At 36.2% G+C, this 26,295-nt stretch overlaps 7 protein-coding genes and 1 pseudogene across 10 annotated transcripts; 3 read left to right on the top strand and 5 right to left on the bottom strand.

The window, feature by feature from the left end:
* The first annotated feature begins 79 nt into the window (after window positions 1-79).
* LOC104755116 (rhodanese-like domain-containing protein 6) lies at window positions 80-3,114 on the top strand. 2 transcript variants are annotated; one of them, XM_010477454.2, is made up of 9 exons: window positions 80-358; window positions 681-842; window positions 1,055-1,160; window positions 1,239-1,437; window positions 1,530-1,611; window positions 1,694-1,776; window positions 1,868-2,000; window positions 2,080-2,179; window positions 2,295-3,114. In XM_010477454.2, the coding sequence occupies exons 1-9, from the start codon at window positions 167-169 to the stop codon at window positions 2,999-3,001; spliced, it is 1,764 nt and encodes a 587-aa protein (XP_010475756.1). In that variant the 5' UTR covers window positions 80-166; the 3' UTR covers window positions 3,002-3,114. The 2 variants fall into 2 exon arrangements, with proteins under 2 accessions (XP_010475756.1, XP_087350670.1); XM_087494544.1 differs by having other exon boundaries at window positions 2,080-2,184.
* Window positions 3,069-7,174, bottom strand: LOC104755117 (importin subunit alpha-4). The gene is made up of 10 exons (XM_010477456.2): window positions 6,445-7,174; window positions 5,962-6,058; window positions 5,764-5,855; window positions 5,535-5,666; window positions 5,121-5,306; window positions 4,851-5,014; window positions 4,533-4,611; window positions 4,320-4,448; window positions 3,869-3,996; window positions 3,069-3,746 (listed from the first exon to the last, which is right to left on the bottom strand). The coding sequence occupies exons 1-10, from the start codon at window positions 6,676-6,678 to the stop codon at window positions 3,365-3,367; spliced, it is 1,623 nt and encodes a 540-aa protein (XP_010475758.2). The 5' UTR covers window positions 6,679-7,174; the 3' UTR covers window positions 3,069-3,364.
* Window positions 7,175-7,512: 338 nt separating this feature from the next.
* Window positions 7,513-7,956, bottom strand: LOC104755115 (uncharacterized). Its single transcript, XM_010477453.2, has one exon. It carries the CDS (start codon window positions 7,954-7,956, stop codon window positions 7,513-7,515), a length of 444 nt encoding a protein of 147 aa, XP_010475755.1.
* A 4,053-nt stretch (window positions 7,957-12,009) lies between these two features.
* On the bottom strand, window positions 12,010-13,226 carry LOC104755114 (transcription factor bHLH149). Its single transcript, XM_010477452.3, has one exon. It carries the CDS (start codon window positions 12,846-12,848, stop codon window positions 12,213-12,215), a length of 636 nt encoding a protein of 211 aa, XP_010475754.1. The 5' UTR covers window positions 12,849-13,226; the 3' UTR covers window positions 12,010-12,212.
* A 1,364-nt stretch (window positions 13,227-14,590) lies between these two features.
* LOC104755113 (proteasome subunit beta type-4-like) lies at window positions 14,591-18,109 on the bottom strand. Its single transcript, XM_010477451.3, has 7 exons — window positions 16,642-18,109; window positions 16,490-16,554; window positions 16,310-16,386; window positions 15,503-15,632; window positions 15,246-15,405; window positions 14,973-15,158; window positions 14,591-14,883 (listed from the first exon to the last, which is right to left on the bottom strand). The coding sequence occupies exons 1-7, from the start codon at window positions 16,645-16,647 to the stop codon at window positions 14,773-14,775; spliced, it is 735 nt and encodes a 244-aa protein (XP_010475753.1). The 5' UTR covers window positions 16,648-18,109; the 3' UTR covers window positions 14,591-14,772.
* LOC104755112 (nicotianamine synthase 3) lies at window positions 16,817-18,038 on the bottom strand. Its single transcript, XM_010477450.2, has one exon. The coding sequence runs from the start codon at window positions 18,036-18,038 to the stop codon at window positions 17,067-17,069; it is 972 nt and encodes a 323-aa protein (XP_010475752.1). The 3' UTR covers window positions 16,817-17,066.
* A 2,296-nt stretch (window positions 18,110-20,405) lies between the features above and the next one.
* LOC104755111 (U11/U12 small nuclear ribonucleoprotein 65 kDa protein) lies at window positions 20,406-23,365 on the top strand. 2 transcript variants are annotated; one of them, XM_010477449.3, is made up of 11 exons: window positions 20,406-20,684; window positions 20,895-20,966; window positions 21,061-21,270; window positions 21,382-21,463; window positions 21,587-21,727; window positions 21,895-22,056; window positions 22,137-22,310; window positions 22,625-22,712; window positions 22,846-22,904; window positions 22,986-23,051; window positions 23,143-23,365. In XM_010477449.3, exons 1-11 carry the CDS (start codon window positions 20,497-20,499, stop codon window positions 23,227-23,229), a joined length of 1,329 nt encoding a protein of 442 aa, XP_010475751.1. In that variant the 5' UTR covers window positions 20,406-20,496; the 3' UTR covers window positions 23,230-23,365. The 2 variants fall into 2 exon arrangements, 1 of the variants encoding a protein (XP_010475751.1); XR_015587385.1 differs by having other exon boundaries at window positions 20,430-20,684; window positions 21,902-22,056.
* Window positions 23,366-23,367: 2 nt separating this feature from the next.
* Window positions 23,368-25,059, top strand: LOC104755110 (pentatricopeptide repeat-containing protein At1g09220, mitochondrial pseudogene; annotated as a pseudogene). Its single transcript, XR_015587384.1, has one exon. The product of XR_015587384.1 is annotated as a pentatricopeptide repeat-containing protein At1g09220, mitochondrial pseudogene (transcript).
* Window positions 25,060-26,295: the final 1,236 nt, after the last annotated feature.

Here is a 26,295-nt window from a genome sequence, read left to right as displayed (position 1 = left end):
ATAAACAAATTTCGGTTTAATAAAGGTTCGGTTTGGTCCGCCTCTGGTACATATGGTTTTCCAAATCGCGCTCTGAAACAGTCACGGCTTCCTTGTTCCATCTTCCCGACGCCTGAGATTATCGTTTGCTTCCCTATCTCACTGGAAAGAACGAAGATAAACCCTAATGGGAACGAGCTCGCGTTCCGATGGCGAGGAGCAGAGGATTGAAGATGAAGAGCAATACGGTGTGCTGCTGTACTACAAGTACACCTCTGTTCCTGATCTAGATGAGCTCGTTTCCTTTTATGAATCGAGCTGCAACTCATTAGGTTTACTCGGCCGTGTCAGGCTCTCCCCTAAGGGCGTCAATGTCACTGTACGCTTCTAATCACCTTCTCCGCATATCCAATATGTTTAATACTTGATTTTACCAATTCTGAGTTCTCTGACTGTGTTTCCCTTCTGATTGAGGATTAAAACCATAAATTGAAAAGTTGAATGATAGGACAATAGAGTCAAAGCCTTTGAGTTCTGAGTTCTGAGTTCTGTTGTTTGATTTAGGATTTAGGGTTCTCTAAATATTAGTTACAAGTGTAATCTATCTTAACCATTAAAGAAGCAGACATCAAAAGTTTGAAGCTTGTACTAGGCTTCTGTTTATACGATTGGGTTAACAGAAAGCTTTGCTTTTTGGTTAGGTTGGTGGGAAATTAACTGCATTGGAGGAACATATTTCTGCAGCAAAGTCGAATTGTTTGTTTGAAGGGACCGACTTCAAGCTTGCACCTTGCCATCACCCCTTGAATGACAAAGTTGCTCAGGAATGTGGTTTTACATCACTCTCCATCCGTATTGTTGAGGTTATTTCCTTATCTTCTTACCAAACAATAGTGTTTCTTATGTTTAAGTTCTTATTTACACAACATATGCGTAAGATTCCTTTGCTTGGGATGAGGGAAATATTCATGTTATGATCTCCTTAGCTCATCTGACAGAATGTTTTCTACTAAAGACTCTGACTGTATTTCCATAGCATTTTGAAAGATTTGTGTCATTATGTGGTGATTTGCAGGAGTTAGTGACTTTTAGTCCTTGCCCTCCCCTTAAACCCCCAGAAATTTCGAATGCTGGAAAGCATCTCTCTGCCGCGGAGTTTCATTCGGTCCTGCAGAGTGCCAGTAAGTTTCTTTATTTCTTTTATTACTCTACTGCTATAATTGCATTTCTTAGCTGATTTATGTTTTCTTCCAACTCAGCTGAACAACCGGATGGAGATGGGAAGTCTGAGAATAAGGAACTTGTTTTGCTTGACGCAAGGAACCTGTACGAGACACGGATTGGAAAATTCGAATCAGAAAATGTTGAGACCCTTGATCCTGAAATCAGGCAGTATAGTGATTTGCCCACCTGGATTGATCAGAATGCCGAGAAATTGAAGGGAAAAAACGTGCTCATGTATGAATAATATAGTTCTGTGACATACAGAGATTTCTTGTCTAGTTTACTTTCCCCCCATCACTGAAGTTCTCTTGTGTTGGTGAAATCAGGTACTGCACTGGTGGTATCAGATGTGAAATGGCATCTGCATATATCAGATCTAAAGGCAGTGGATTTGAGAATACTTTTCAGGTGAGATCCTGTAATCGCAAATGGATTTGATACAAAGTCACTGAACTTGGCTGACTCCAGCTCTGTTATTTGTTTTTTGCAGCTCTATGGTGGCATACAGAGATACCTTGAACAATTTCCCAGTGGTGGGTTCTTCAAAGGGAAGAACTTTGTGTTTGATCACCGGTATATTTCTAGCATCTTTCTCTTCTAATCTATCAGGAAAACATTTTTTATAGGTCCGGGTAACATACATTTTTACATGTCGGGTTTGAAGGATCTCAGTTGGGAGCTCAAAAGAGGATATAATAGGCAACTGCCTTCTCTGCAACAATACCTTTGACGACTATTCTCCACGTTGCCGTTGCAGATTATGCCGGATGCTTGTTTTAGTCTGCAATCATTGTCGGGTAATGCACCCAGACTACTTTTGCTGATCAAGTTCACAAATATTGTGTATTTTGGGCTTACAGTGTGTTGTTGATGCAGGTTAACGGAGATATATATGTGTGTGAGCTGTGTCGTAAACATGGAAAAGGGGAAGTCCCTTTGAGTCTTGATCCCTCAAACCAACCTTCTGAAAGCAATGGTAAGGTCTGTTTCTTCATTTTCGAATCAAATTATGTTTAAAATGTCAGAGAATTTTTCAAAATGTTCTAATCCCTTTTTCCCTGGAAACCTTGTCATTTCACTTCTATGGTCAGGTGACAATACAAGACGTAAGCTGAGGATCTTGTGCTTGCATGGTTTTAGGCAAAACGCATCTGGCTTTAAAGGGAGGACCGGATCACTAGCAAAGAAACTGAAGAATATTGCGGAGCTTGTGTTCATCGATGCACCACACGAACTACAGTTCATCTACCAAACTGCTACCCCTCCATCCGGAGCATGCAACAAGAAGTTTGCGTGGTTGGTGTCACCAGATTTTGATAAACCGAGTGAAACAGGCTGGACAGTGGCCCAATGCCAGTTCGATCCGTTGCAGTATCAGACTCAAACTGAAGGGTTTGATAAATCGTTGACATACTTGAAGACGGTTTTTGCAGAGAAAGGGCCTTTTGATGGCATTCTCGGATTCTCTCAAGGTGCGGCAATGGCTGCAGCTGTATGTGGGATACAGGAGCAGCTCGTAGGTGAAATAGACTTCAGATTCTGCGTGTTGTGCTCGGGTTTCACACCGTGGCCATTGTTGGAGAAGAAGGAGAAAGGATCGATTAAATGCCCTTCACTTCACATATTCGGAAGCCAGCCTGGAAAAGACAGACAAATTGTGACTCAAGCCAGCTCAGGTCTGGCGGGGTTGTTTGAAGATGGTTGCGCCACCATTATTGAGCACGATTTTGGCCACATCATTCCTACAAAGTCTCCTTATATTGATGAGATTAAAGCTTTCCTTTACCAATTCATTTGAGGACTTTATTACCAAGGCGAGAGACTCTTGCAATCAAAACATTTCTTGTATTTGTACTCTAGCCAAGTAAAAGTTATAAAACTAATAATAACGACAAAGATGAAAGTAACAAATACAAAGTGTGACCATATCCTAAACCAGTAACCACACTAGATATAATCCATCCCAGAGTTTAAGATACAGAATCAGAGATTGATTCAGACAAATAAGGACAACAACAAGAACAAAAAAAACAGAAGAAATAAGCCTTTTTGCATCGGAACTCAAAAACTCGAACTTGAAACTGGCAATTGTCAATAACAGTTGCAAAAGTTGAATCTCATGTTCCCCAAACCAAAGGAATTCAATTTGTACTATACCTTTTCAGCCAAATTTGAATCCGCCAGGGGGTGCAGCGGGCTGGTTGGTCCCAAAATTGAAGGTCTGTTGTGAATTTTCATTCACGCCATCCTGCAGACTCTGCTCTTCCTCGTCTTCATTCCAATATGTCTCCAATATCTTAACGGCCTTCTCATATATCTCATTGTTATCATGGGATTGAAGGTTTTCGATTTTGTCCAACCCATCAGATTCTTCTATTATGTGAGCATAGAGATTCACCCCATCGTTTAATCCCATCTCCTTGTCAGCCTCACTAACCTTAAGAATGTTTTCAAGCCCCTCGAGGCACACTGTCACAATCCTCGGATCAGGGCAGATTAGAAGATCACAGAGTGGCTTGATGCAGCCTTGGGTCACCAAATATCTGCATGCAAAACTGTGTTAAGGCATTTTTTGATCTCGAGATAGATGATGGTGTAAGTAAGAGGGAGCACTATTAAGTAGTTGTTTTGTTTGCAACTGCGCTTCAAAATAGAGATGACATACTGAATCTGCTCATGAGACCCTCCTGAGGTGGCATTGGAAATAGCCCAAGCAGCTTCCTTCTTTATATCGAACTCAGCGTTTTGGAGCAAGTGCACAAGAGGGAGGATTATTCCAGCACCAACCACAGCCTATTGTTTCAAATACATAAACTGATTAAAGAATTGCTTTTAGCCTCTAATACTTTAATGATTCAATATTTTCAGTAGCAAGTATTGTTGGCTTATAGCAGTAGCAGTAGCAATAGCAGATAAGTATAAATAGGTTTCTTGGCAGAGATGTTATTGGAAAATATGGAAGTTTTAAAATTTGCTCGCTCAAAACTCAAGAAAAGAGTCAAAAATCATTAACTTCTTCCTTTTCCTGCAGAATCAGAATGAAATAGCATACTATCTTCCACGAACAACCGTCTTCTTGACATATTAAAGATAGCAAAAAAAAAAAAGGCTCATACCTCTATTTGACCTTTATTTCCAGCAGTAATATTCGAGATAGTCCAACAAGCTTCTTTTTTAATACTTTTCTTGTGATTTTGCGTAAGCAAATTATAAAGGTGCGGAAGTACACCACTATCAATTATAAACTGAAAAGCAAAGAGACAATCATAGTTAAAATCCCAAACCAAACACCCAAATCAATACAAATAGTCGTTCGTCATAAATCATACCTGTGTCTGAGAGTCATCACCAGTCACGATGTTCCCAACAGTTCGAAGGGCAGGAATAAGAACCGTAGGTGATGGATGACTTGAAGAAAGATATGTTAATTAGTATAGTTGCACAAAATAAAACCAGTATACATAAGGAACAAGAATATGAGGCGGTAAGAACATCAACACTCAGTTTCCAAAAGATAATCAAAAAGCATCACAAATTTGAAGATAGCAACACCTTTATTGAGAAAAGCTAAACTTCTATAACAATATGATTAGAAATAAACAAAAGTTATGTCTAGTCAATTATAGGCTAGGAAAAATGGAACTAACCTCAGAAGCTCCACAAGTCGTGGACAGACACCTGCCTGGATCACAGCCTGAATCTTATCATTGGGGCCATCTGAAAGGTAGGAGAGAGCCCAGCAGGCATCGGTGAGAACTTCTTCATCATTCAGATAGATAAGCTGCCGAAGAACTGGCAACGCAGGCTTCACCTTAAACATATGCAACGAAACATATATAAAAATTATGTAAAAAACTTGGACCGTCAATCATAAGTTGTCTAGAAAAATCAAAGAGAAACCATTTCTGTAGTCCTACCTGTTCAAAAGGTGTTGGTGGTTTACCACGACAAAAGTTGGACAAGGTCCACGTAGCATTTCTTAACATTGACAACTTAGAATTTTCATTTAATTGAGCCAGCAATGGCTCAAGAGCCCCATAGTTGAGAACAAGATTCCTGCAGTTTGGAGAGTCCCCAGCAACATTGCCCAAGGCCCACACCGCCTACAATGATATCATGTAAGGGATTTTTAAGAAACCACTAAACGTTTTAGCACCTATAACTACGGAAAAGCACTTGGCCGACTATAATATTTTATGACTATAATATTTTATCACAAAATTTTCACTCAGGATCGAATGAAACAGCAAACAACCCAAATACGAGAGGCATGTATCCTGGTCACAATATAAAATGGAAGTGCACAGTTTTCTAGCTAGTTAGTGGCAAACCTGCTCTCGAACGTCATCACTAGCAGCGCTAAGAAGCTGAACGAAGATAGGAACCGCCCCCTGTTCAATTACAACCCGAGTATGATCTGATGTTCCTGACGCAACATTGGTTAAAGCCCATGCAGCCTCAAACTGCAAATAAACTTTCCGTTAAGCCACCAAACCATTCTTGAATCTTTAAGGTGCAATTATAAAAAGAGCAAAACTAAAATGTGTGAAGTAGACATACCTGCAATTGCGGATGGTCTTGCCTTCCAAGAAACTCAACAAAACGTGGGACAACCCCAGCTTTGATCACTTCATCAATAGGAGGACTACGCTCTGGTTATCAAATTGCAGTACAAGCAACCATCAGATGTCTATTGCATTGATAACAACACAACCCCATAATATAAATTGCTTCAGAACGGAACAAATATATACCTACCTATAGATAACAACTTTCGAAATTGAGTTGTGGCTTCTAGCTGAGCTTGAGGATCATCAGAATAAACACCTTGTACCATCATTGGAATACCTTCTAACTGTCAAAAACACATGAACAGCATCAAACAACTGTTACCATAGAAACGAAACCTCTCCTTGGCTAGAAAAGTAACACACCCAATCCATTAACAAGATCATCAGATCAGATATCTAACTAAAGCAAACTATACACTGCGATCAGCATACATGATCAGATTTGGTCATAAAGGATCCCAAAATAACCCAACTTTGATGGTCAATTATGAGATTAGGAGTGTTCAAGCAGCTGAGATCTAGAATTGAGGTGGGGAAACAGAATCAAAGCCTCAGTTTTTTTTCAACAATCGAACAAAGATCCATCACTCACAAATCAAATCCAAGGATTCAAATCACAAAATTGAGCGCAATTGTCTCAGAAAAAAAGTTTCAGATCAGAGGAACTTACTCGTTTCTCAACAGCGGCAGCGTTCTGGGGACCGTCGAGGCCAACTCCGCCGAGAGGCTGCTGGTTCTGGAGCATCATTCCTTCGCGACGCTTCTTGAGGAGACTGTCCTCACGCTTGTTTTTCCTAATCTCGACGAGATTGTCCTCTCTCCTCCGCCTCGCCTCATCGGCATCGACCCCTGTCTTGTATATCTTCTTCCTCAGCTCCGCGCGTGTGCTCGGCCTCAGCGACATCGTTCGTTAAGTCTCTCTCTTTCTCTTTCTCTCTTCCCAGAATCAACTTCGTCTGGATCTTCCTTCTCTCTCTCTCTCTCTCTCTCGCTCGCTCGCTCTTGTCTCCTCTCTCTTGCGGAATTGAAATTGGAGAAACGGGATCGTGGAGGACGAGTCGTCTGGTGCTGTCGGGTCGGATCCGGGTCCGAGTTTGATTGGATATTGGAACTACTTGGATCCTTCCTTCTCACAAAGAAGTATTGCCACGCTGTCGCAATGTTTTGCTTTTTTTTTTTCTTTGAATGTGTAAATAAAATACCTTACTGACTGATATTTTTGGATTTCGTTGAATATTTTTATTTATGCAATCAAATTAGTACGTTGAGATTTTCTTGTAACAGCCGAAACTTCGCCCTTATCGGCTTATCGCAAAACGTAAAATTTTATACTCTTTTACTTGAATTACGATTATGCGTGGCAATAGCAACTCTTAGAAACGCAGTTTTTTTTTTTTGCCCTGTACAGTGACTCCAATGTCAAAACCAAGATTCAGTCATATGGCACTAAGAAATAATTGATCTGATATTCTAGAAAATTTTGCAATATAATAAGTTGAAAAACGAAAAATGGTTTGTAAATATATCATATAGAAGTCATATAATAAGTTGAAAAACGAAAAATGATACCTAACTAGAAATAAGAAAAATCGCAAAACTAACCCAGGCATAAAAAAATAAGATAGGTATTGTATCCGAACAAAGGCATAAAAACTGAATACTCTAACCCTACTAGTTATACGATAGGTTTAGTTATAATATGAATCAGAAACGTCGACACAATGACTTACCCCTTATCTCACTCTTTGAAATAGTTCATCCTTTTCCTTGAAACATGAATCTCTCTGACGACCTCTGTAAACCCTTTTCTCATATTATAATCTCTTCGTGTCACAGGATTGGACAAGATCTTCCACGCATAATTGATGATCTCGAAAGCTGACTTGGCAGCAATAGACTTGTTTCCGTCGGGACAGAGCTTAGCCATGATGTCTTCGTACATTATCTGGATCAACTGAGGGTCACATAACGGGTTTTTTATTCTCAGAATCTTGTAGAGTGTGAAACCACGTAAGTTAACCCAGTTGATTTCATAGGCGACGAGAATCTGTGAGATATCTTGGTGGTTTTCAGATGTGTTTGCTTCACACATCAAGTCATGCACGACTTTAAGGGCTCCTTGGAGATTGCCCCTTTTGTAATAGTCTTCCGCTAGTCTTACTAGATTTTTTGTTGGTGACATGGTTCGCTCGTTTTTTTTCTTTGTTTGTGAGGGATTAACGATGAATTTGAGAGATTTGATGATGACTTTAAAAATGCACACCTAAATAAGAGGTTGAGATTAAGATGATACCAAAATATAAGGAAAAAATGGATTTAGATGGACATCCCAGTATATTTAAGAAGCAAGAAAAAAAATAAATTTTACATTTTTAAAATATAACAATAATTATTAAGTAGTTTGGAAAGGAGAAGTTTGACATTAAAATGAAAGTTAATATGACAATAAGCATTATTCGGTAGTCTGAAGAAGTTTGACACTTGAAAAAAAAAAGTTCAACCTAAAATAATAAATTGGTTAAGTTTTTTTTTATAATTAAAATAAAGTATTAATTTTTAAATATTAAGCAAAGCTAATATACCATTATAGTTGTTGTTACGGTTGATATGTACTTTAACAAACCGTTTAAAATTGTACCTATCTCTAGATTCTATTTTATATTTGTGATATCATTTTTTTGCTAGAATTATCTTCGTTTTAATTGTTGACAAATATTTAAAAGAATAGATAGAAAATGTATGGATCAGCTATTAATCATGAACAGAATCTGTCCATAGACCAGGTTGATGAAACATCGGCTTGTGGAAAGGAAAATATAAGGAAAAAATGGATTTGGATGGACATCCCAATATTTTATTATTATTTTTTTTTTTTAACATCCCAGTATATTTAAGAAGCAAGAAAATAAAAATTTTACATTTATAAAATATGACAAATCATTAAGTAGTTTGGAAAGAAGAAGTTTGACATTAAAATGAAAGTTAATATGAAAATAGGCATTATTCGGTAGTCGTAAGAATAAGTTTACATTTTTTTTTTAAAGTTCAACCTAAAATAATAAATTAGTTAAGTTTTTTTATAATCAAAAAAAGTATTAATTATTAAATATTAAGCAAAGCTAATATACATTTATAGTTGTTGTTACGGTTGATATTTTATATTTGTGATATCTGGATTCGCTATTGATCATGGATTTCATTTGATCATCAACTACTACAAAATTGGATATCCAAAAAGATCGATTACTATTCTGCAAATGAAATACTGGACTCAAATATTCTGATTTTATAATTTGGATACTTGATTCACAAAAATATATACAAAAAAAAAGTATAAACAGTAACATGTGCTGTTTTTATATAACAATTAATATTCATTCAATTATAGATATCGTCAGCAAAAAAAAATAAACCTTATATTTCAATTTTTTTTTTTTAAAAACCCAAGAAAATGTGAGTCTAATAAAATTGTTCTAGTTTCTTCATCATGATCCTTTTTGTTTGGAAAAACAAAAAACATATTCTGAAATTGCAACAAGTTCAAACTCGTTATATTGCGTCAAACTTACAACTTTATAAGAGGATAGATCTAGATTTGAAACTGATATAGGGAAGTAAGGGAAGCTCTCGAATGAAGGAATATTAATATCTCACAGGCGATCATCGGATCATGGATGATGAAGAGTAGTTCCCGTGTCGGGGTTTAAAAATATTGAACCATCTAGGATGCTCACCAACACGTCAAGTGGCGGTAAAAAGAAGCATCAAAACCAAATTTAAAATAAGTTGACCAAAGTCGTTGTGCCGTTTAGCCGTTTATTGCATGATATTAGGAATCGTTGTGACGAAGTCATTTGTTCGAACATAACTTTTGCCCGTTTCAAGATGTGCCTGGATGCAAAGATTGATAATACGATCTAATTAGTTTTCAAATTTGGCCAATATTTGGCTATATAATTTTAAAAATGTATAGATAATATACCATAGACAGAGGTAGTAAAGAGAAAAAAAAAAAAAGAAGAGAAAAAAGAAGAGAGGTAGTGACGTAGAAACAAAATCGTAGGAGTTGAAGTGGATAATGGTTGACTTGAGAGCACGTGCAGAAATGTTAGAAAACACGAGCACAGTTCGAAGACAACGAAATCTGTCTGACCAAGACATGTGCAAGTGCATGTTGTCTTGCCACGAGTTCCATCTCATTACACCGCGCAAAAGTCTTTTTACGTGTAATCGTGTGTATAACAAACTTACATGAGAAAAATAAAAAGATATGGACGAGTATATTTTGGTTGAATTATATTTTGTCAACAAGGGTTTTTGTTTGCTTCTTTGATTCTCTCGTCGTCGGACCCATTGTTTTTAACTACTCAACAATTCGGGTTTGATTTATTCTGCCGGTTAACCCGATTGTATATTTCCTTCTCTCTTTCGTCTAATTAACTCACATATATATAAATCCCATAGTATATTGTGAGGATTGGTCAGGGACAAAACCTCATATAATCGATCAATCATATACTTCAAATTTGTTAGGCCCTCCTTTCATCGGTAGTCACTAATTATCGCTGCGGTTTGACACTAAACTCAGTATACACATTAAGAGATCTTACTTTCACTTAGCATTGGACTTGAAGTTTTACGACTTCAAAGTTTGTGACGATTTAATTTTATGTAAAATGCATTATTTAATGATACATTATTTGATTGTTTACTTTAATCGTGGAATTTCATGATTCATATTTGTATATCTGTCTCATAAGCTAGATGTACAGTTTGATACGTATGTAGCGATGATACTATATTTTATACCTTACTTTTCAGTAAAATTCGTCACTACGTTATCCTCTTATATTCGTGGAACTGGAGGGATTTATAGAAAGATAAAATTATGAAGAGCTGATAATTATGAACTGTATAAGGTAAAAAAAGCTAGTGTTTGTATTTACTTGTAAATAGCGTTTGTACAAAAGAGAAAAAAAGAGGAGATTCTTGAAAATTTGGCATCGCCTCGGCCACATTCACATATGAGGTTCATAATTGGAGTCACATGGTTGCATGTGAGCACATTGGGTCTACCTTTTAGCCACATATGGCCAACTCCACGTTTCCCCCTTTTTTTTTTTCCTTTTACTTTTGTTTTGTTTTGTAGCTATCATTCGATGCATTTATATATTATTTTAATTAATAAAAACATCCTTATATACATAATTTTCCCATATCTAATTAATATTCCAGTTTTCGTTACAATACCATATCGTGTGAACGAATACATTAATATCAAACACCATATCAGCCGTACTAAGAAAAGAACAAAAGATGCAAACGATAACATTATATATGGACCTATCTTAGTTGACAAATACTATATCGAGATACTATATAAATTCGGAATTATCTATGTACTAAATACAAGGTTAAGACTATAGATCATCTCCAAGGTCGATCCAAATACTTATCAGGTTAATTTTGTGAAAACAATTTGCGAGAACTACTTCGTGTAAGTAACTCGGAAGACACAAAGACACACAAATATGTTGCCATTTAATCTGATAAAAGAAGTGTGTGAATGCATATTGAAAGACATATCGGGTGTAAATAAGAAAGAGCCACACGTGGGGGGGAGAGTCTTAAAGAGGGAAGAAAGATTTTCCCAAGAGACTCATTTCACAATCTTATTGTTTCTCCTTATTTTGGTGCCCATTTTTTTTTCTTTTGTGGTCCTTTTTGCTCACTCTTCTTTCTATGTACCTGTCATTTCCTAGCTAGTGGATTTTGTGTTCTTACTGACAAACTTACTTACTTTTTACTAACTTGTATTTTACACCATAATCAATCTTTAAAAATTGTCAAAATTCTCTTGAAGAGTCGTATACTCGTATGCTATCTTCTTTTAATGTTTGACATTGAAGGAACAAATTATTGTTCTTATTAATCAGTTTGAACGATTTTGAGTATGAGCCAAAAAATACACACATTTTGACATTAAAAACATGAACGTGGGAAAAAGTCTTATCAGAATCACATGGAGTCCATTGGCCCCAAAATTAAGGTGGGTGTCCTCAACACGTTACACGCACATGGCTCTCTCTTTTTTTTTGAATTGCTTCAACTTGTCAAATTATTTATTTAACTTTTTATTCTTCTCTTTACTTTTCTTTAATTTATATTTGTAATTTGTAGGTCTAATTTTTGTTGAAAGGGTTTAACAACTTTTAAATATCGAGATTAGTTGGCCTTTGTTAAAGAAAATTAAAGAAATATCAAAATGAATACAAATAAAGACTGATGTATACAGATAAAATACATGAATTTAATAAATTAAAATCGCGTAGACCAAACCCAAAAAAAGAAAAGAAGAAAAAAACACTTAAACAAAATAAAAGGGTAAAAAGGTAAAAAAAAAGCTAATTAACAACTGACAAAAACTAACTGCCGCCGTTAAGGTCCGGTCAACGTCGTCCGTGGTGCGGCGGCGGTTAAGAGTTCAGCGAGAGCTTCCATAGCTCGAACCTGCATCTCTAACGCGGCGATGTAATCAGTAGCTTCATCTAAAAGGTTCGGTACAGAGATTTTCCGACAACCGGGAACTAACCGGCCAAGAAACTTAAGTTTTCTATCAACCGCCGGTAACTTAATCCGATTCGTCTCCGTCGCGGATGCTTTTCTCGATTTACAGTTTCCGGTTGACTTCTTCTTAGCCGCCTTTTTATGTTTCTTGAGCTTCGCTTTGACACGGCTCGCTAAAATCGCTCTGCTCCAACGAGTTGTACCTTTAGCCGAAGCAGCGATAACTCGATCCGCCGTCTCGCGTATCTCTCTGGCCGCAACGAAGACAGCTTTATTAGGCTCGTTGGTGGATCTTTGACGAACTCGACGTAAAGCTTCGACGAGCTTTGAAGCGTAGATCTGCTGAACACGATTCGTTTTCCATCTCTTTAAGCTTTCTTCGTTGATCCTTCGTGCTTCAATCTCCGTTGCCTCTGTCCCCGATATCCTCGGCTTCTTGCGTCTCGACTCGGTAGACGATTCACCACCTGTGGTTTCGATGCTAGGAAATAGATTCGAATCCACCATCAAACCCGATTAAACCAAAGATTACTATATAAAGAAAAACCCGGTTAACAGGCAAATCTCTTCTTCTTCTTCGTGTGTTTGAGAATCAGCCTCGAGATATGTAAAAATCTCAGAAAGAGTTTGAGGAGGTGTGTTGGAATGTGACTATTGTAGAAGAAATAAGAAGGGGAAGATGAAAGGAGGAGATAGAGCAAGTCTCTCTTTATATATCTCTTACTAATAATACCAATAAGCCCCGAGAGAGAGGCGTGAAACAGCGAGGCTTGTTGTTTTGTCATTGTTAATCTCAGTTTTGCCCTTATTGTGGTCAGTGTCTTCTTTAATTTTTTTTTTTTGTCGTTGGCATGAAAACTCCAAAATTATGCCCAAAGAAAATAGTCAAATGCTGAGCGATGGAAACATATCTAGAGAAAGCTAAGAAACGATGATGATGATGATGAATCTGGATGAAGTCATTAATTAGTTTGTTTTTTTTCAAGTAGTGGTCAAGGTTAAGTTAACTTTTTAATCAAAACGAGTATATTGATGAATCGACGATTTTTGTCATCTGTGATATGAAACGGTATGAAACGGTCGTGATTACTACTTAATACGCTAAGTTATAGCAGCACAAACTGTTTTTATTCTCTTCTTTTTTGGATCACTATGGGAGAGTTATGTCGGTTGGATACACAATTTAAAAGGTGAGAAGAGAGGGAAAACACCCACACACAAAAAAAAAGACACTCAGAAAGTAAAATAGGCAAAAGAAAGGAAAAAAAAAAAAAGCATTCCATGTGACCATTTTCATGGCTCTGCCATTTAAGAAAAAAAAAGAAAGGATGGCTTTTGTGTAAACCCACTTTTACGAGTCATTTGTGGACAATTTTCGGCCAACGAAATAATCTCCCTTCCACTGATTGTTTGTATGTTTTACTAATTGATACCTCAATCTGTCTATAGCGTAATGGAGTAGTCTAAAAAGGGAAAGAAAAAATCATACTAGAAAGTTTTCAAGAGTAATGAGTAAAATGACCATCGATTAATCATTTACATACATTAATCTTTACATCGCCATTATAAATATATATATATATATATATATATATATATGACTCAGAATCAGAAGCTGTTAAACGATAAACACTAGATTTAGTTGCTACGCAAAATGCAAAATATGTTATGCTGCTGAGGAATAATTATGAGTTAGTGACAGAAATGATCAAATGAATAAATATTATATGTGCATTTATGTAAGTAAAATAAATATATGTGGGTTAATAATGTAAAAAAAATAAGGAAGAAGAAGAAAAAGATCTTGAAGAGAATCTAGAAGGGCCCTTTTTATCTGTGGTTGGCCACAGAGGCTTGCCCCCTTAATTGAGACACCGTCTCCACTTTTTTACATTATCTGTGGTATTCCTTTTTAAAAAAAAAAAAATTAACCACGCTCAAATCTGACTTTCCCTACCAAATAATAATACTGTTACTCACCAAATTCATTTTAGTTTGGAATTAGAAACATTGTATGTACTATGTAGTGGTCGCAAGTTTTTTTTTTTGTTGTTTTTTCGGGTGCGTGTATCATACAACATTCAGAACCCTTATCATGGGTTACGAAAAAGTCTCCACAGGGTTTAGTCATACTAATAATAGTCATAGTCAAAGTCAAAGTCAATCATTAAGACTTTTTTCTTTTTTTGGACACTAGTTTTTCATTTTGGAAAGAGCTAATTATCATCAGCCGAAGAAACATAGGAAAATTATGAGCGAAATCCATAATAAACAAGCTACAAATCCTCTAGATCTTACTCAGGAATTCATTAACAAAGAGGTCACTGTCAAACAACATCACACAAAGGAAACAGCTCTCTTGGATCAAATAACTTGTTTTTGCTAAATGGTTCGTTTTTTTTCTTTTTTTTTCTTTCAGTTATTATTATTACTAGGAGCCTTCTGCACCAACTGTTGGGTTTGTGAACGCCTTGAATTCCCAGAATGTCTTAAGCGAGTACGGCTCAGAGACCGTCACACCTTCCTCTGTCATCTTTGCTATCTGCAATGTTCCCAGAGAAACGAGTCTGGTCAGTGACCTGATTCCCCAATTAGATGGAGTTGAGTTGACATACTGAAATTAAAACAGACCTGAAGCTTGTTGATAGCTGATCTGTCACGGTAAAGAAGTACACGCATACATTTCTCTAGGAGTTTGACACCTTCTTCAAAACTCAGGTCCTCACGCCATTCATCACGAAGGATCGGCCTAGCTAGGTGATTCCCAAACCCAGTGGCAACATGGTTGTCCTCAAAACTAACACCAATCATTGAGACCTAAAGAACAACATCATAGCATTCAATTCAATACTGTTACACTCAAGTCATTTAAGACGGTAAAAAAATGTCTTATTAGGCATTTACCATCCCAAGGTACTTCTCTCCATTTTTTACACCTCCAAGGACAAGAGTGTTCCACAAAGGGTTGAACTTGTTCCGGCGATTATACATAACTCGGGTCAGATAGTTATGAACTTCTTTCGGTCCCAAGGAATTACCATCATCCCACATGTTATCATTCAGCCTGCAAAAACAGTAAGAGTTTAAATCAAGGGCCAAAGAGGGAATGGCTAAGAAGGACACGACAAGAAAAAGAGATATTATAGTAAATGTATTCTTACGTGAGCTCATCAAGATAACGCAAAATTTCTTGAAAGTCGCTAATTTCCCCACTGGCACCAAGAAGAGAATGCTTACCAATAGCCTTCATTCTCTCAATGTTCTTGTACCTTAAGGTGGATCCATATGAACCTGCAGATCAGCAAAAGTTTGAGCTTGTTTTAAAATAACAGTCTCACCATTCTCTAGAACCAAAAACCCAGGAAATAACGAGGCATACTTAAGATATATTATCCAAATAGGTGACTCAATCAGTAAATTTCCGGCATACAAAGTCTTAAACACTATTTCATATTGGAGGGTTAAGGTTATAAGAAATGCAACTATATTAAAGCCTTTTTCTCTTGCTATGATAAAGTAGATGTTACTGATGATAACCATTGATTCCTATTTCCCAGTAAGCAATTTCCTCTATCTTATAATAAATGACCAGGGTAGTTTAAGAGACAGAGATAGTAGAGTGCTGGATGCGACACTCAAATTGATCAAAGAAGCTATAATGCCGGTTTCACTACCAAACTTGAGCACTCAAATATCTCTCACCAAAAAATACTTATAAAGACTAAACACTGAGTAAGATGAAACTAGTGTTATACAACAAGCACCAAGATCGTATATATTTTACACAACCTGACTCCGGATTAATTGCACTAATATCTATATAGCCAGCACTCTTGTGAACAATGAAGCATGCATAAAAGCAAAGCCTAAAAGAGTAAATTGCTTTATCTACCAAGCAAGTAACGACAATAAGTTTGAACTATCCAAAAGACAAGTAGAGAGCTGAAACTAGGTAGAGAGAATCATACCTCCCATATCAGAAGCCATTAAAATCCCATCTTTGTACTTGATAGCTACCACTGATGTTCCAGTAACATACGGGTACCTAACAAAAATCATATCTTTTTAACAACCCTTAAAAATATGTAAACCAAATCCCAAATTATTTTCTCATATTCAAAGAACCCTAATAAGAATAGAGGTTTTACAATGTTCTTTGGGAATCAGCCTCAGCGTCCTTCACTCCATTCCCGTTCTCAATCGGAATCGTAAACTGTACAGGACAAACACACAATCAAAGTCATTAAAACCCAGAAAAGTAAAATAATACATGAGCAGTTGAAAGAATGATCCGACTTACAGTCATCTTCTCAGAAACTCGAATGGCTCCTCTCTCTCTCTCTCTCACGATCTGATGTTTTGTATCTTCACGATTCGACCAAAAGTATCAACAAGGTCCTTTACTCAAGAAACATATGGAAACGGGTCGGGCCTTACAATTTTAATAATGTTATTTTGCACTTTAGTTTGGGCCATTTTGTTTAGATCTGGCCCTTTTATATATATTTAATCTTTTTAATTTGAGGGCTTATTTACAAACCTACTGGGCCTAGATTGGTCCGATGGCTGCGGTTATTTTATAAAAATAGAAAGAAAAAAAAAAAAAAACAAAGACCAATTGAGGAAAGACACCAACACACACAACACAGAGACACAAATCATAACTAGAAGAAGAAGCTTCCAAAGATACATCTATACTATTAAGAAACAAGAAACGTCCTGATCTTAAGACAACTGTTCCTCCCTCGCTCCAAACTCTTCGATCATCATGTTCTTCTTCTTGCTCATTATCGCGTGGATCTTGGAACAGTTGCACGGCTGGAGCAAGCATGACGGTCCACCAACGACGACATTCCCAGTTGAAACAATAGGAAGCTTTTTTGAGATCACCACGGAGTTGATAACATCATCTGTCGGGTGATAAATAGACAAAACCTCGAACCCTTGAAGATCACACGGCTCAACGATCGGATAAAGAAACGCTCTCAGGCCATGAGCACTCCTCAGCATGAGCACAGCACCTGGATCCATGTGTTTCTGCAGATGCTCGATCACTTTAACTTTATCCTCTTTGTTCATTCCTACAAGAGCAGCTAAAAACACGACATCGAAGCTCTTCAAGCTCTCTTTCACATCCATTATATCAACGGTGTGGAAGAACATGCGTTGAGATATGTCTGGATCAGAGGAAACCAGTTGAGAAGCGAGTGAGTTCGCTGATGGGTCGATATCAAAGTTGTGAAAGATTGTGTCTTTGAGATGGGATGAAGCAAGAACGATTGAAGTGAGAGGGAGGGGACCAGATCCAATGAAAGCCACATTTTTTGGAACAAAACCATTTAGGTTTTGCGTGAGGAGGTCGAATTCGAGCTTTCCAAGTTTGAGATAGTTGTTGTAGTAAGGGAAAATGTTTAAATGGTTAAGTGGGTTGTCTTGGAAAGAGGTCAAGATGGAAGAGAAATGATGTTCTAAGTGACCTTCGGCTTCGCCGCAGATCTTGATGAGGTTAAGTCGAATCTCTTGGACTGTGTCACTCATCTTGGTTACGTCGATGCTAGGGTTAGGTGGGATGCATGTGGACACGAGCTGCTTGAAGAGAATGTTAACATCTTCAGATGGTTTTAGACTCTCGAGCTTCGAGATCTTCTCGTAGAGGTCGCATATAGTTTTCACCAATTGTTCGTCTTGGCAACCCATGTAGACACTACGATGAGGTTATTGTTGGTCTTTTTTTTTTTTTTATATATGTTTTTTGTGTTTCTCTGGTGGTGAACTGTTTGGAGGGATGGCTATTTATTGGCAGTGAGGTGGGATCCATATCAGCTCAAAAAGAATCTTGTTATTTTAACATTTCATTATTCAATTTCAAATAAAACACTTGCGTTGTTGATTTTTTTCTTTTTAATTAGGATAACAATAAAAAAATATATCTTATTATTATAAATTCAAAAACTAGACTACATCGTTTTAAATTAAAGTATCATTTATTTAATTAGGTTATGAGAGATTACATTTTTAGAGTTCTGAAAATTGTTTATAGTATTTGAAACTCCGATCGTGTGAACATGGATGAGAGATCCAAATATGATAGAAATGAGCTATATATTGTATTAATTACAGTATGTTACTTTAATCGGTGGAATTACGTGAAATAGTAAATAGTAATTGGTGGAATTGCGTGAAATCTAACTTTCAATAATTGATGTATGTACATGTCTTTCTTTCTGTATATAAAAAAAGAGAGGTAAAGTTTGCATGTCATGTACGTCTCCAACTCGTATGAAACAATAAAATATTGCATTCTGTCAACACATAATTGTATACAAAATGAGTCCAGTATTATTTGGCAGTTCTAACTTCTAAGTATATAATTAACCAAGATATTTTGCTTAGAAAAATAATTGTGAATTATCTATATTTTAGAGAAGAGACGAAAGGTAAAGTGGCTTTACCAAACAAAACGTCCTTTGTTTATTTCAAAACATCAACTTTGGGAACAAATTGCAAGACTACCAATATCAAGCTGAATATGCGAATTTCGGAAGAAGATAATATCTTCGTGGCGTGTGTTTTCCACAATTTTCTTTACGGCTCTCCTTCTTTTCCTTTGATATGCTTTAATTATGATATTCTCAACTTCTTCACGCAATCATTTAATTATAATTGTTCTACCTAAAAAGAATAATAAATAAATAAAAACTTATTCCAGTTTAGCTTTTAGGAACGATAGGAGAGATCATATATGTAATGGAATACGTTGACAAAACAAAAGAAAAAAAAACGTATATATATGAAATTGTGGAAACCATTTGTGAGACGAATATGAAGGATAGGGACACACGCCAACTTGAAAAGATCGGATATTCCTCAACGCATCATACAATATTTCTTCTGCAAAAAAAAAATATATTCGATGAATGCATTACTGCCTCTTGTATTAACTCCACGGGCAACCAAATCCATACAAACTAATTATATCTATTTTTTTTCTCACTCTTCTTATATCTATATTTTTTTTTCAAGGATTATTTTCTCATATTAAAAAGATATTTTTTATTTTATTTTTTTATATAAAAAAGGATTGCGTGAAGAATTTGAGAATTTCATGAATAAGACAAGAAAACAAGGAGAGCCACAAGAAGTGTGTGGGAGGCACACGCCAAAAGTATATTATCTTCTTATGAAATAGACATATTCTTAATATTTCCCAAAATTTGAAGATTCAGTTTGATAATTGAAGGAAAACTTACAAAAAATTGTCAATTTGAATGTTTGAAAACTGATGAAAGAAAGTATATGTGGTCAAGTAACCTGTTAGTCTGTTATAGCCTAATGTTCCCTTCACTATCAACTCCATCTTCTCATTGATAATTGCGTTGTCAACCTCACAATTTGTTTTCTTCTTCTTTTTCAAAATAATTATTACTTATGTGTCCTCTCTTATGCTATATTAATATTTTTTATTGATATTGTAATGCTATAAAATATATGAACTATAACTATTTTTATGAAAATGAAAAATATCGTGAATGCTAAAACGTCCAAAGCCGTTGAGACGATGTGAAATAGTGTTTTTCATCGTTAAAAATGTATCCGCCACTAGTTCTCGTTTTTGTTTTTTTTATAACATCATATCCATTGATGACAAAATACATTCTTATCAATTATTCTCAATGATGAAGAACACTATTTCACTTCAAACATGTAATTTTGATAGTTGTAGTTGTAGCTTCTCACATGGAATATGATATTTCAGTTTCTCCTCAATGGTCTCTATTTTATGTATCCATGTATTATATTTTCAAACAAAAACTAAAGAAGCTTGTATGTCCCAAAATTTTTAACATAAAACGTCGTCGTATGATATGACTTAACAGTCTTAACTGGTTCAATCATTTGACTCCAAATTCTAGTCCGGTTTAGTCTCGCAAATCAATTTATTGAAAACCACACAATTCAAAAAACGGAATTTTTCTTTTTAAATGGGCCACGCAGGTGGATAAGCCCCAAAATTAAAACACACAAAACGCCTTCCCGGTTCGATTTAATTTTCTCTCTTGGTCTGTATGGTTTCAAAAAAACTAGTCCGGTTTAAATCACAAATCAATTTTACTGAAAAAACAGTCATCGTTCTGAGTTGGGGTTTCGAGCTCTAATGGCTGCACATGCGACATCGGAGGCGGTCGTGAATATACCGGCGACGCAATTTGATTCTCAGGTTACAGAGCCGTTTACTGTAACTCTGGTGGTTCGGCATCTTCCTGATGGAATCCCTCATGATCTCGTCTCTCGGCTCTTTTCTCAGTACGGAGCTTCTGCTGTTCGTCCTTGCTCCGGTGGAAAGTAATTTCTCAGCAACCTTTATCTTTCAATTTACTTGGAAATTAGTATTATTTAGAAGGTTTTTAGAAGATATTAGGGACTGAAAAGTTCATAGTTAATATTTCTTGGAATGTTTAGGTTACAAAGTGAAAAGACTTTATCTTTTACTCGAGAAGAAGTGATTGAATGTGGAATTAGTATAACCTGACATATAATTTTTTGCCACCACAGATTGAGAAATGCTGCATTTGTGGATTTCAAGAATGAAGCTTTTGCTTCTCAAGCACATCGTCAGTTAAATGGGTACCAGTTTTCAGAATTACTCATCTTCCATTAACAATGACATGATGGAATTCAGTTGTTCAAGTCTCTCTATTCTTTTCTTGTGGTTGTGTAGGCTGAGGTTTCTTGGTAAGGTTCTACAAGTACAGAGAGCCAATAAACCTAATGAGAACAAGAAGTCTCGACAAATCGAAGAATCTATGGTCAAGGGAAATGCTTTCTCTACAGTTAGCACCAACACTGATTCGAAATCCGGGCAGACGCTTTCTGGCGAACCGATAGCTCCTAAACTCGGCATAAACTATCCATTTCCTCCTCACCTGCAGTAAGTTTTACTGCGTGTGTGTTTGTGTTTATCTCCTCATCCTTTTAAACACAATGTGACAACACAACACTATTCAGATGTTTCTATGTTTGATCGGTTTCATATTTGCAGATATGCTTACCCACCACCTGATGAAAATATATTAGCCAACATTACTAATGCCCTTATCGCTGTCCCGCCGTTATACACCCAGGTTAGCTTTACTGTCACTGACTCACTGTATATGGTGGGTATAAGTGTTGTTCATTTATAATCTGCAGATATCAATTATCATGTTAGCAAACTAGAAATTTAATTTTAGACCTTTTGATCATAGGTGCTGCATCTGATGAACAAAATGAATCTTCCACCTCCTTTTCGCCTTGCCCTGCCGACGCCACCTCTACCTAAAACTGCCCCCCAACCAACTGAGTTGGATCATCAATCTAGTAGCGAGTCAGAGATGGAATCTGATGAGGTATGAAGCGTCATGCCATGTCTGCATTTTATGATATTAGTAAAATGACTTCATTCTAAGCTGGTTATGGGTGCTTAGATTTACATATCATAGTTGCTGGTTATGTGATAATTAACTAGTCATTGATATTTAGTATTGGGTAAGAATTGTGATGGTATTACGTTTAGGATACAGGTACATCAAAATCAGGAAGGAAGCGTGCTAGACATGAGAATCTTGTTGGTCCTGGTGTGGACAAGGATGCGCCGCATGAGACTGTTGGATTGAAACCTTCTTCTTTGACCCCAAAGGAGATCCCTCGAATAAGAAAGAATACGCATGTTATGCAGGTATCCTGTTATCCCTAATTACCTTTCTATAATAATATGCTGCGTAGTTGTGCTGATATTTGTAAGGTCTATGACGATAGATCAAGATTACCCCAAAAGTTGCACAAGACGAATATAAAGAGGATAGTGAGAATGAAGATCCTGCAGACGAGCCCAAAGAAGAAGATTCAAACTTGAATCCCTTTGTGAGTTTAGAGGAGTTGGAGAAAGGAAGGTTACCTCCAGAGGATATTCTTTCACTGCCTATGTTCAAGGTATGGATACAAAGATCAAGTTATATAATATGTTTGTATTGCCTAGAACTTTCCTAATGATGTGAGCCTGATTATCAATTCCAGCCTTTTCTTTGGGAATGGAAAATGTAATTTGGCTCATTGGCTAGGCATACTTGTTACCAGGGAGTCTCTATGCATGAAGATATATTTACTGCATACTAATGTTATCTTTTCTAGCAGTTCTTTCATGACTATTTTCCTACTTCATTTTATAATTCCAAATATAGAGAGTCATTTCTGAAAAAAACATTATCACTGAGAGAAAAATGATTTTCGGTTTTTATTGTGTGCAGAACTACACAGCTGGGAATCCATCGGTTGTACTTTATATCAAAAACCTTGCCAAAGATGTTGTTAGTGATGATTTCTATTACATATTTGGTAAGAAGTAGCTCTGCTAGTCAAATCAAAATCTTGTACAGTCTACGAGTCGTTAAGATACAAGTTGTTACCTGCTTACTACACTTGTCTCTCTGGAAGTCAAGTCATAGCTAAATAATAGCATTCACTGTAGGGTCACAATTTGAAAGCATGGAAGCAGCTAAATCCAGTCTTTGTGTGAGGCTGATGCAGGTGATGCTTCTTCACCTTTAAACTAGCCTTCGTATTATAATCAATCTTCTTGTTAATGTGAATTAAATAAAATTGTTGCAGGAAGGAAGGATGAGAGGGCAAGCTTTTTTGACATTTCCATCTGTTGAAGTCGCACATCGTTCTCTGGTTATAATTCTTAACATCACCCTTGCATAAAATGTCTTAATCTCAAGTATAATATATATCACTGACAAGCATTCATTTTCTGACTTTGCAGAATCTTGTAAATGGTTTTGTGTTCAAAGGAAAACCAATGATAATCCAGTTTGGCAGGAATCCTGGAGCAGCCAAGCCAAACGAATGAATGATTTATAAATTTTGACTGGATCATCATGTAACTCTGACTCTCAGATTAAAAAGTCAATTAATATATCGCTGTCTAATATTTAATGGTTGAAGACTTGAAGTGAATCCTTGAAATCATTTGTTTGTGTACACAATCATGTTCTTGTTATCTTTAAGTAGAAGAACCATCGCTCTTCGCTCTTACACTCTAATCAAGCATTCTTGTTCTTCTTATTCGACTTTGGTATCTGATGGTAACATCATCATCTCGATTCAACACTTTCATTCTCTTCTGCAAAAAAATGAAACAAACCTTAGAATCATCCACCAGCTCCATTCTCACTTGACAACTTCTGGTCTTCTTCTCCTTGATCAGAATCATCAAAACTCTGCGAAACTTTTTCTATTCAATCCTCTGCTTCGTTGCTATTCTCTTGGCGAAACCCCTCTTCGAGCTTACTTCCTCTACGAACAACTCCAGCGACTACATTTCTTGTCTGATCACAACAAGAAGAGACTGCCTCCTTTTGATAGTTTCACTTACCTCTTTCTCCTGAAAGCGAGTTCGAACCCGCGACTCCCATCTTCGCTACTGGGAATTGGACTCCACGGGCTGACGCTTAAACTTGGTTTTGAATCTCATGTCTACGTCCAGACAGCTTTGGTCGGTATGTACCTCGCTGTTAGAAACAGAATCGATGCTTATAAAGTGTTCGACGAAATGCCTGAAAGAAATCCCGTAACTTGGAATGTCATGATCACTGGCCTTACTAATTTGAAAGAGTTTGAAAAAGCTCTTTGCTTTTTGGAAAAGATGCCTAACCGGACGGTTGTGTCTTGGACCACTATCATTGATGGGTTCGCACGAGTTAGTAAACCAAAGGAAGCTATACTCTTGTTTTCAAGAATGGTTGCTTGCGATGCAATAAAGCCAAACGAGGTAACCATTCTCGCCATTCTCCCAGCTGTTTGGAACTTAGGAGACCAAAAGATGTGCGGATCGGTTCATGGTTATGTAATGAAAAGAGGGTTTGTCCCATGTGACATCCGTGTAACGAACTCACTCATCGACGCTTATGCAAAATGTGGGTGTATTCAAAACGCGTTGAAGTTTTTCATGGAGGTTCCAAAGGAAAGAAAGAATCTTGTATCGTGGACAACGATGATCTCAGCGTTTGCAACGCACGGGATGGGCAAAGAAGCGGTCAGTATGTTCAAAGACATGGAAAGATTAGGATTAAAGCCGAACAGAGTGACTATGGTGAGTGTGTTGAACGCTTGTAGCCATGGAGGTTTAGGAGAAGAAGAGTTTCTAGAGTTTTTCAACAAGATGGTAAACAAGTATAAGATCACTCCGGATGTGAAACACTATGGATGTCTAGTAGATATGTTGAGAAGGAAAGGGAGATTAGAGGAAGCTGAGAAGATTGCTTTGGAGATTCCGACTGAGCAAAAAGCTGTGGTTTGGAGAATGCTTCTTGGAGCTTGTAGCGTTTATGATGATGCTCAAATGGCTGAGAGGGTTACTAAAAAGCTAATGGAGTTGGAGAAAAGTCATGGAGGAGACTATGTGCTTATGTCCAACATCTTTTGTGGTACTGGAAGATTTTCAGATGCCCAGAGATTTCGTAATGTGATGGATGTTAGAGGAGTAGTTAAACTTCCTGGACATTCACAATTAACATAACAGAGAAACATATATTTTTTGGGAGTTCTCTTAACGGTTTAGCAATTTCACTGATTGCAAGTTTAATAGATACAATAAGAGAATAAAAACGATGACGAGAAAGTAGTAATCAATGTAATTTAACTTGATAATAAAATATATTTGTTTCTCTGTTTATATCAATAATACTCTTCCATGATACTTAGATATATATATATATATAGAAGCCATGGAGTTTATATCATCACCATGGATCTGAGAGGTAGCAAGAAACCTGATGTTCTCGAAACCCCCTGCACTCCATTGTGTTGTATGGAAAGGGATCTTCTACACATGCATAGAGTTCATCTTGACCAACAAGTATAAGAACGTCCCCATGCTTTAACAATTGCAACATCCTGACATGTGAGAAGTTCACACAGAACCTCAATACAGCCTTCTCTAGCAAGAAACCTGCCAAAAGATAAATTATGTTTCAATTTCAGTAACGTTATAAAGAGTACCACAAGGAAATTTGTTGTTGTTGTTGTTGTTATGTATTACCTAGAATGGCCTTGATCTCTCTCAGCAACTACAAGAGAAACGACCAAAACGACATATAGTTTGGTATCCAAATCGTCGCTGCGAACAAGGTTGTCAATCACCTCATTCATCAAACCTAATTCAGTTACACACCCTCTATTAATCTTGTCACTCCGTAGAAAATTGTGGAAGTTAGCTTCTTGACAACATTATCCTTTGTCTAACAAAATAAAAAAATATATTCAAATCAAAACTAATTTGCACTTGAAAAAAAAAATTTAACAGCTAAGATATTTTAAAAATACCGATAATTATTAGTTAAAAAACATATTTTCTCCCTCAATAAAATTATGGACGAAAATTACTAAAATATTTTTTTTTAAATATAAACCAATCAGAATTTCAAAAACTACGATTTTATATCCAACTAGACAATTAAATTATTTTTAACAACTAGATTTCAAAGATCTTAGTAAGATTTCAAATTATGATTCTCCTATCATCATTTTTTAATTTTATTTACAATTTGGTTGAAATTTTCATATAATACTTATGATTAATAAATATGCAGAATTTTTTCCGTATGTGTTGTGATTTGAATTTTTAAAAACAAAGATATATTAATCTTTTTAAATGTAAAAGATATATTACTTAATTCTATGGAAAAAAATATTTGTTTTAATTTCTACATTGACGGATTGGTAAAACTAAATTTATATAGTTGATAAATTAATAAATTTTATTTGCTCACAATTATAATATTAAAATTACTACTTCATATCTTACAAAATATTGATGCATATACAACAAACAAACAAAATAAAACTAAAATATACAACAAAAAATAAAATACTATAATATTCTAAAATAATTAGTATTTAAAAAGATATATATAGA

The sequence above is a fragment of the Camelina sativa genome, chromosome 17, assembly GCF_030686135.1.
Source record: "Camelina sativa cultivar CO46 ecotype springtype chromosome 17, ASM3068613v1".
Classification (NCBI taxonomy): domain Eukaryota; kingdom Viridiplantae; phylum Streptophyta; class Magnoliopsida; order Brassicales; family Brassicaceae; genus Camelina; species Camelina sativa.
Note: the sequence above shows the minus strand (reverse complement) of the source record. Positions and strands in the feature narration are given on the sequence as shown.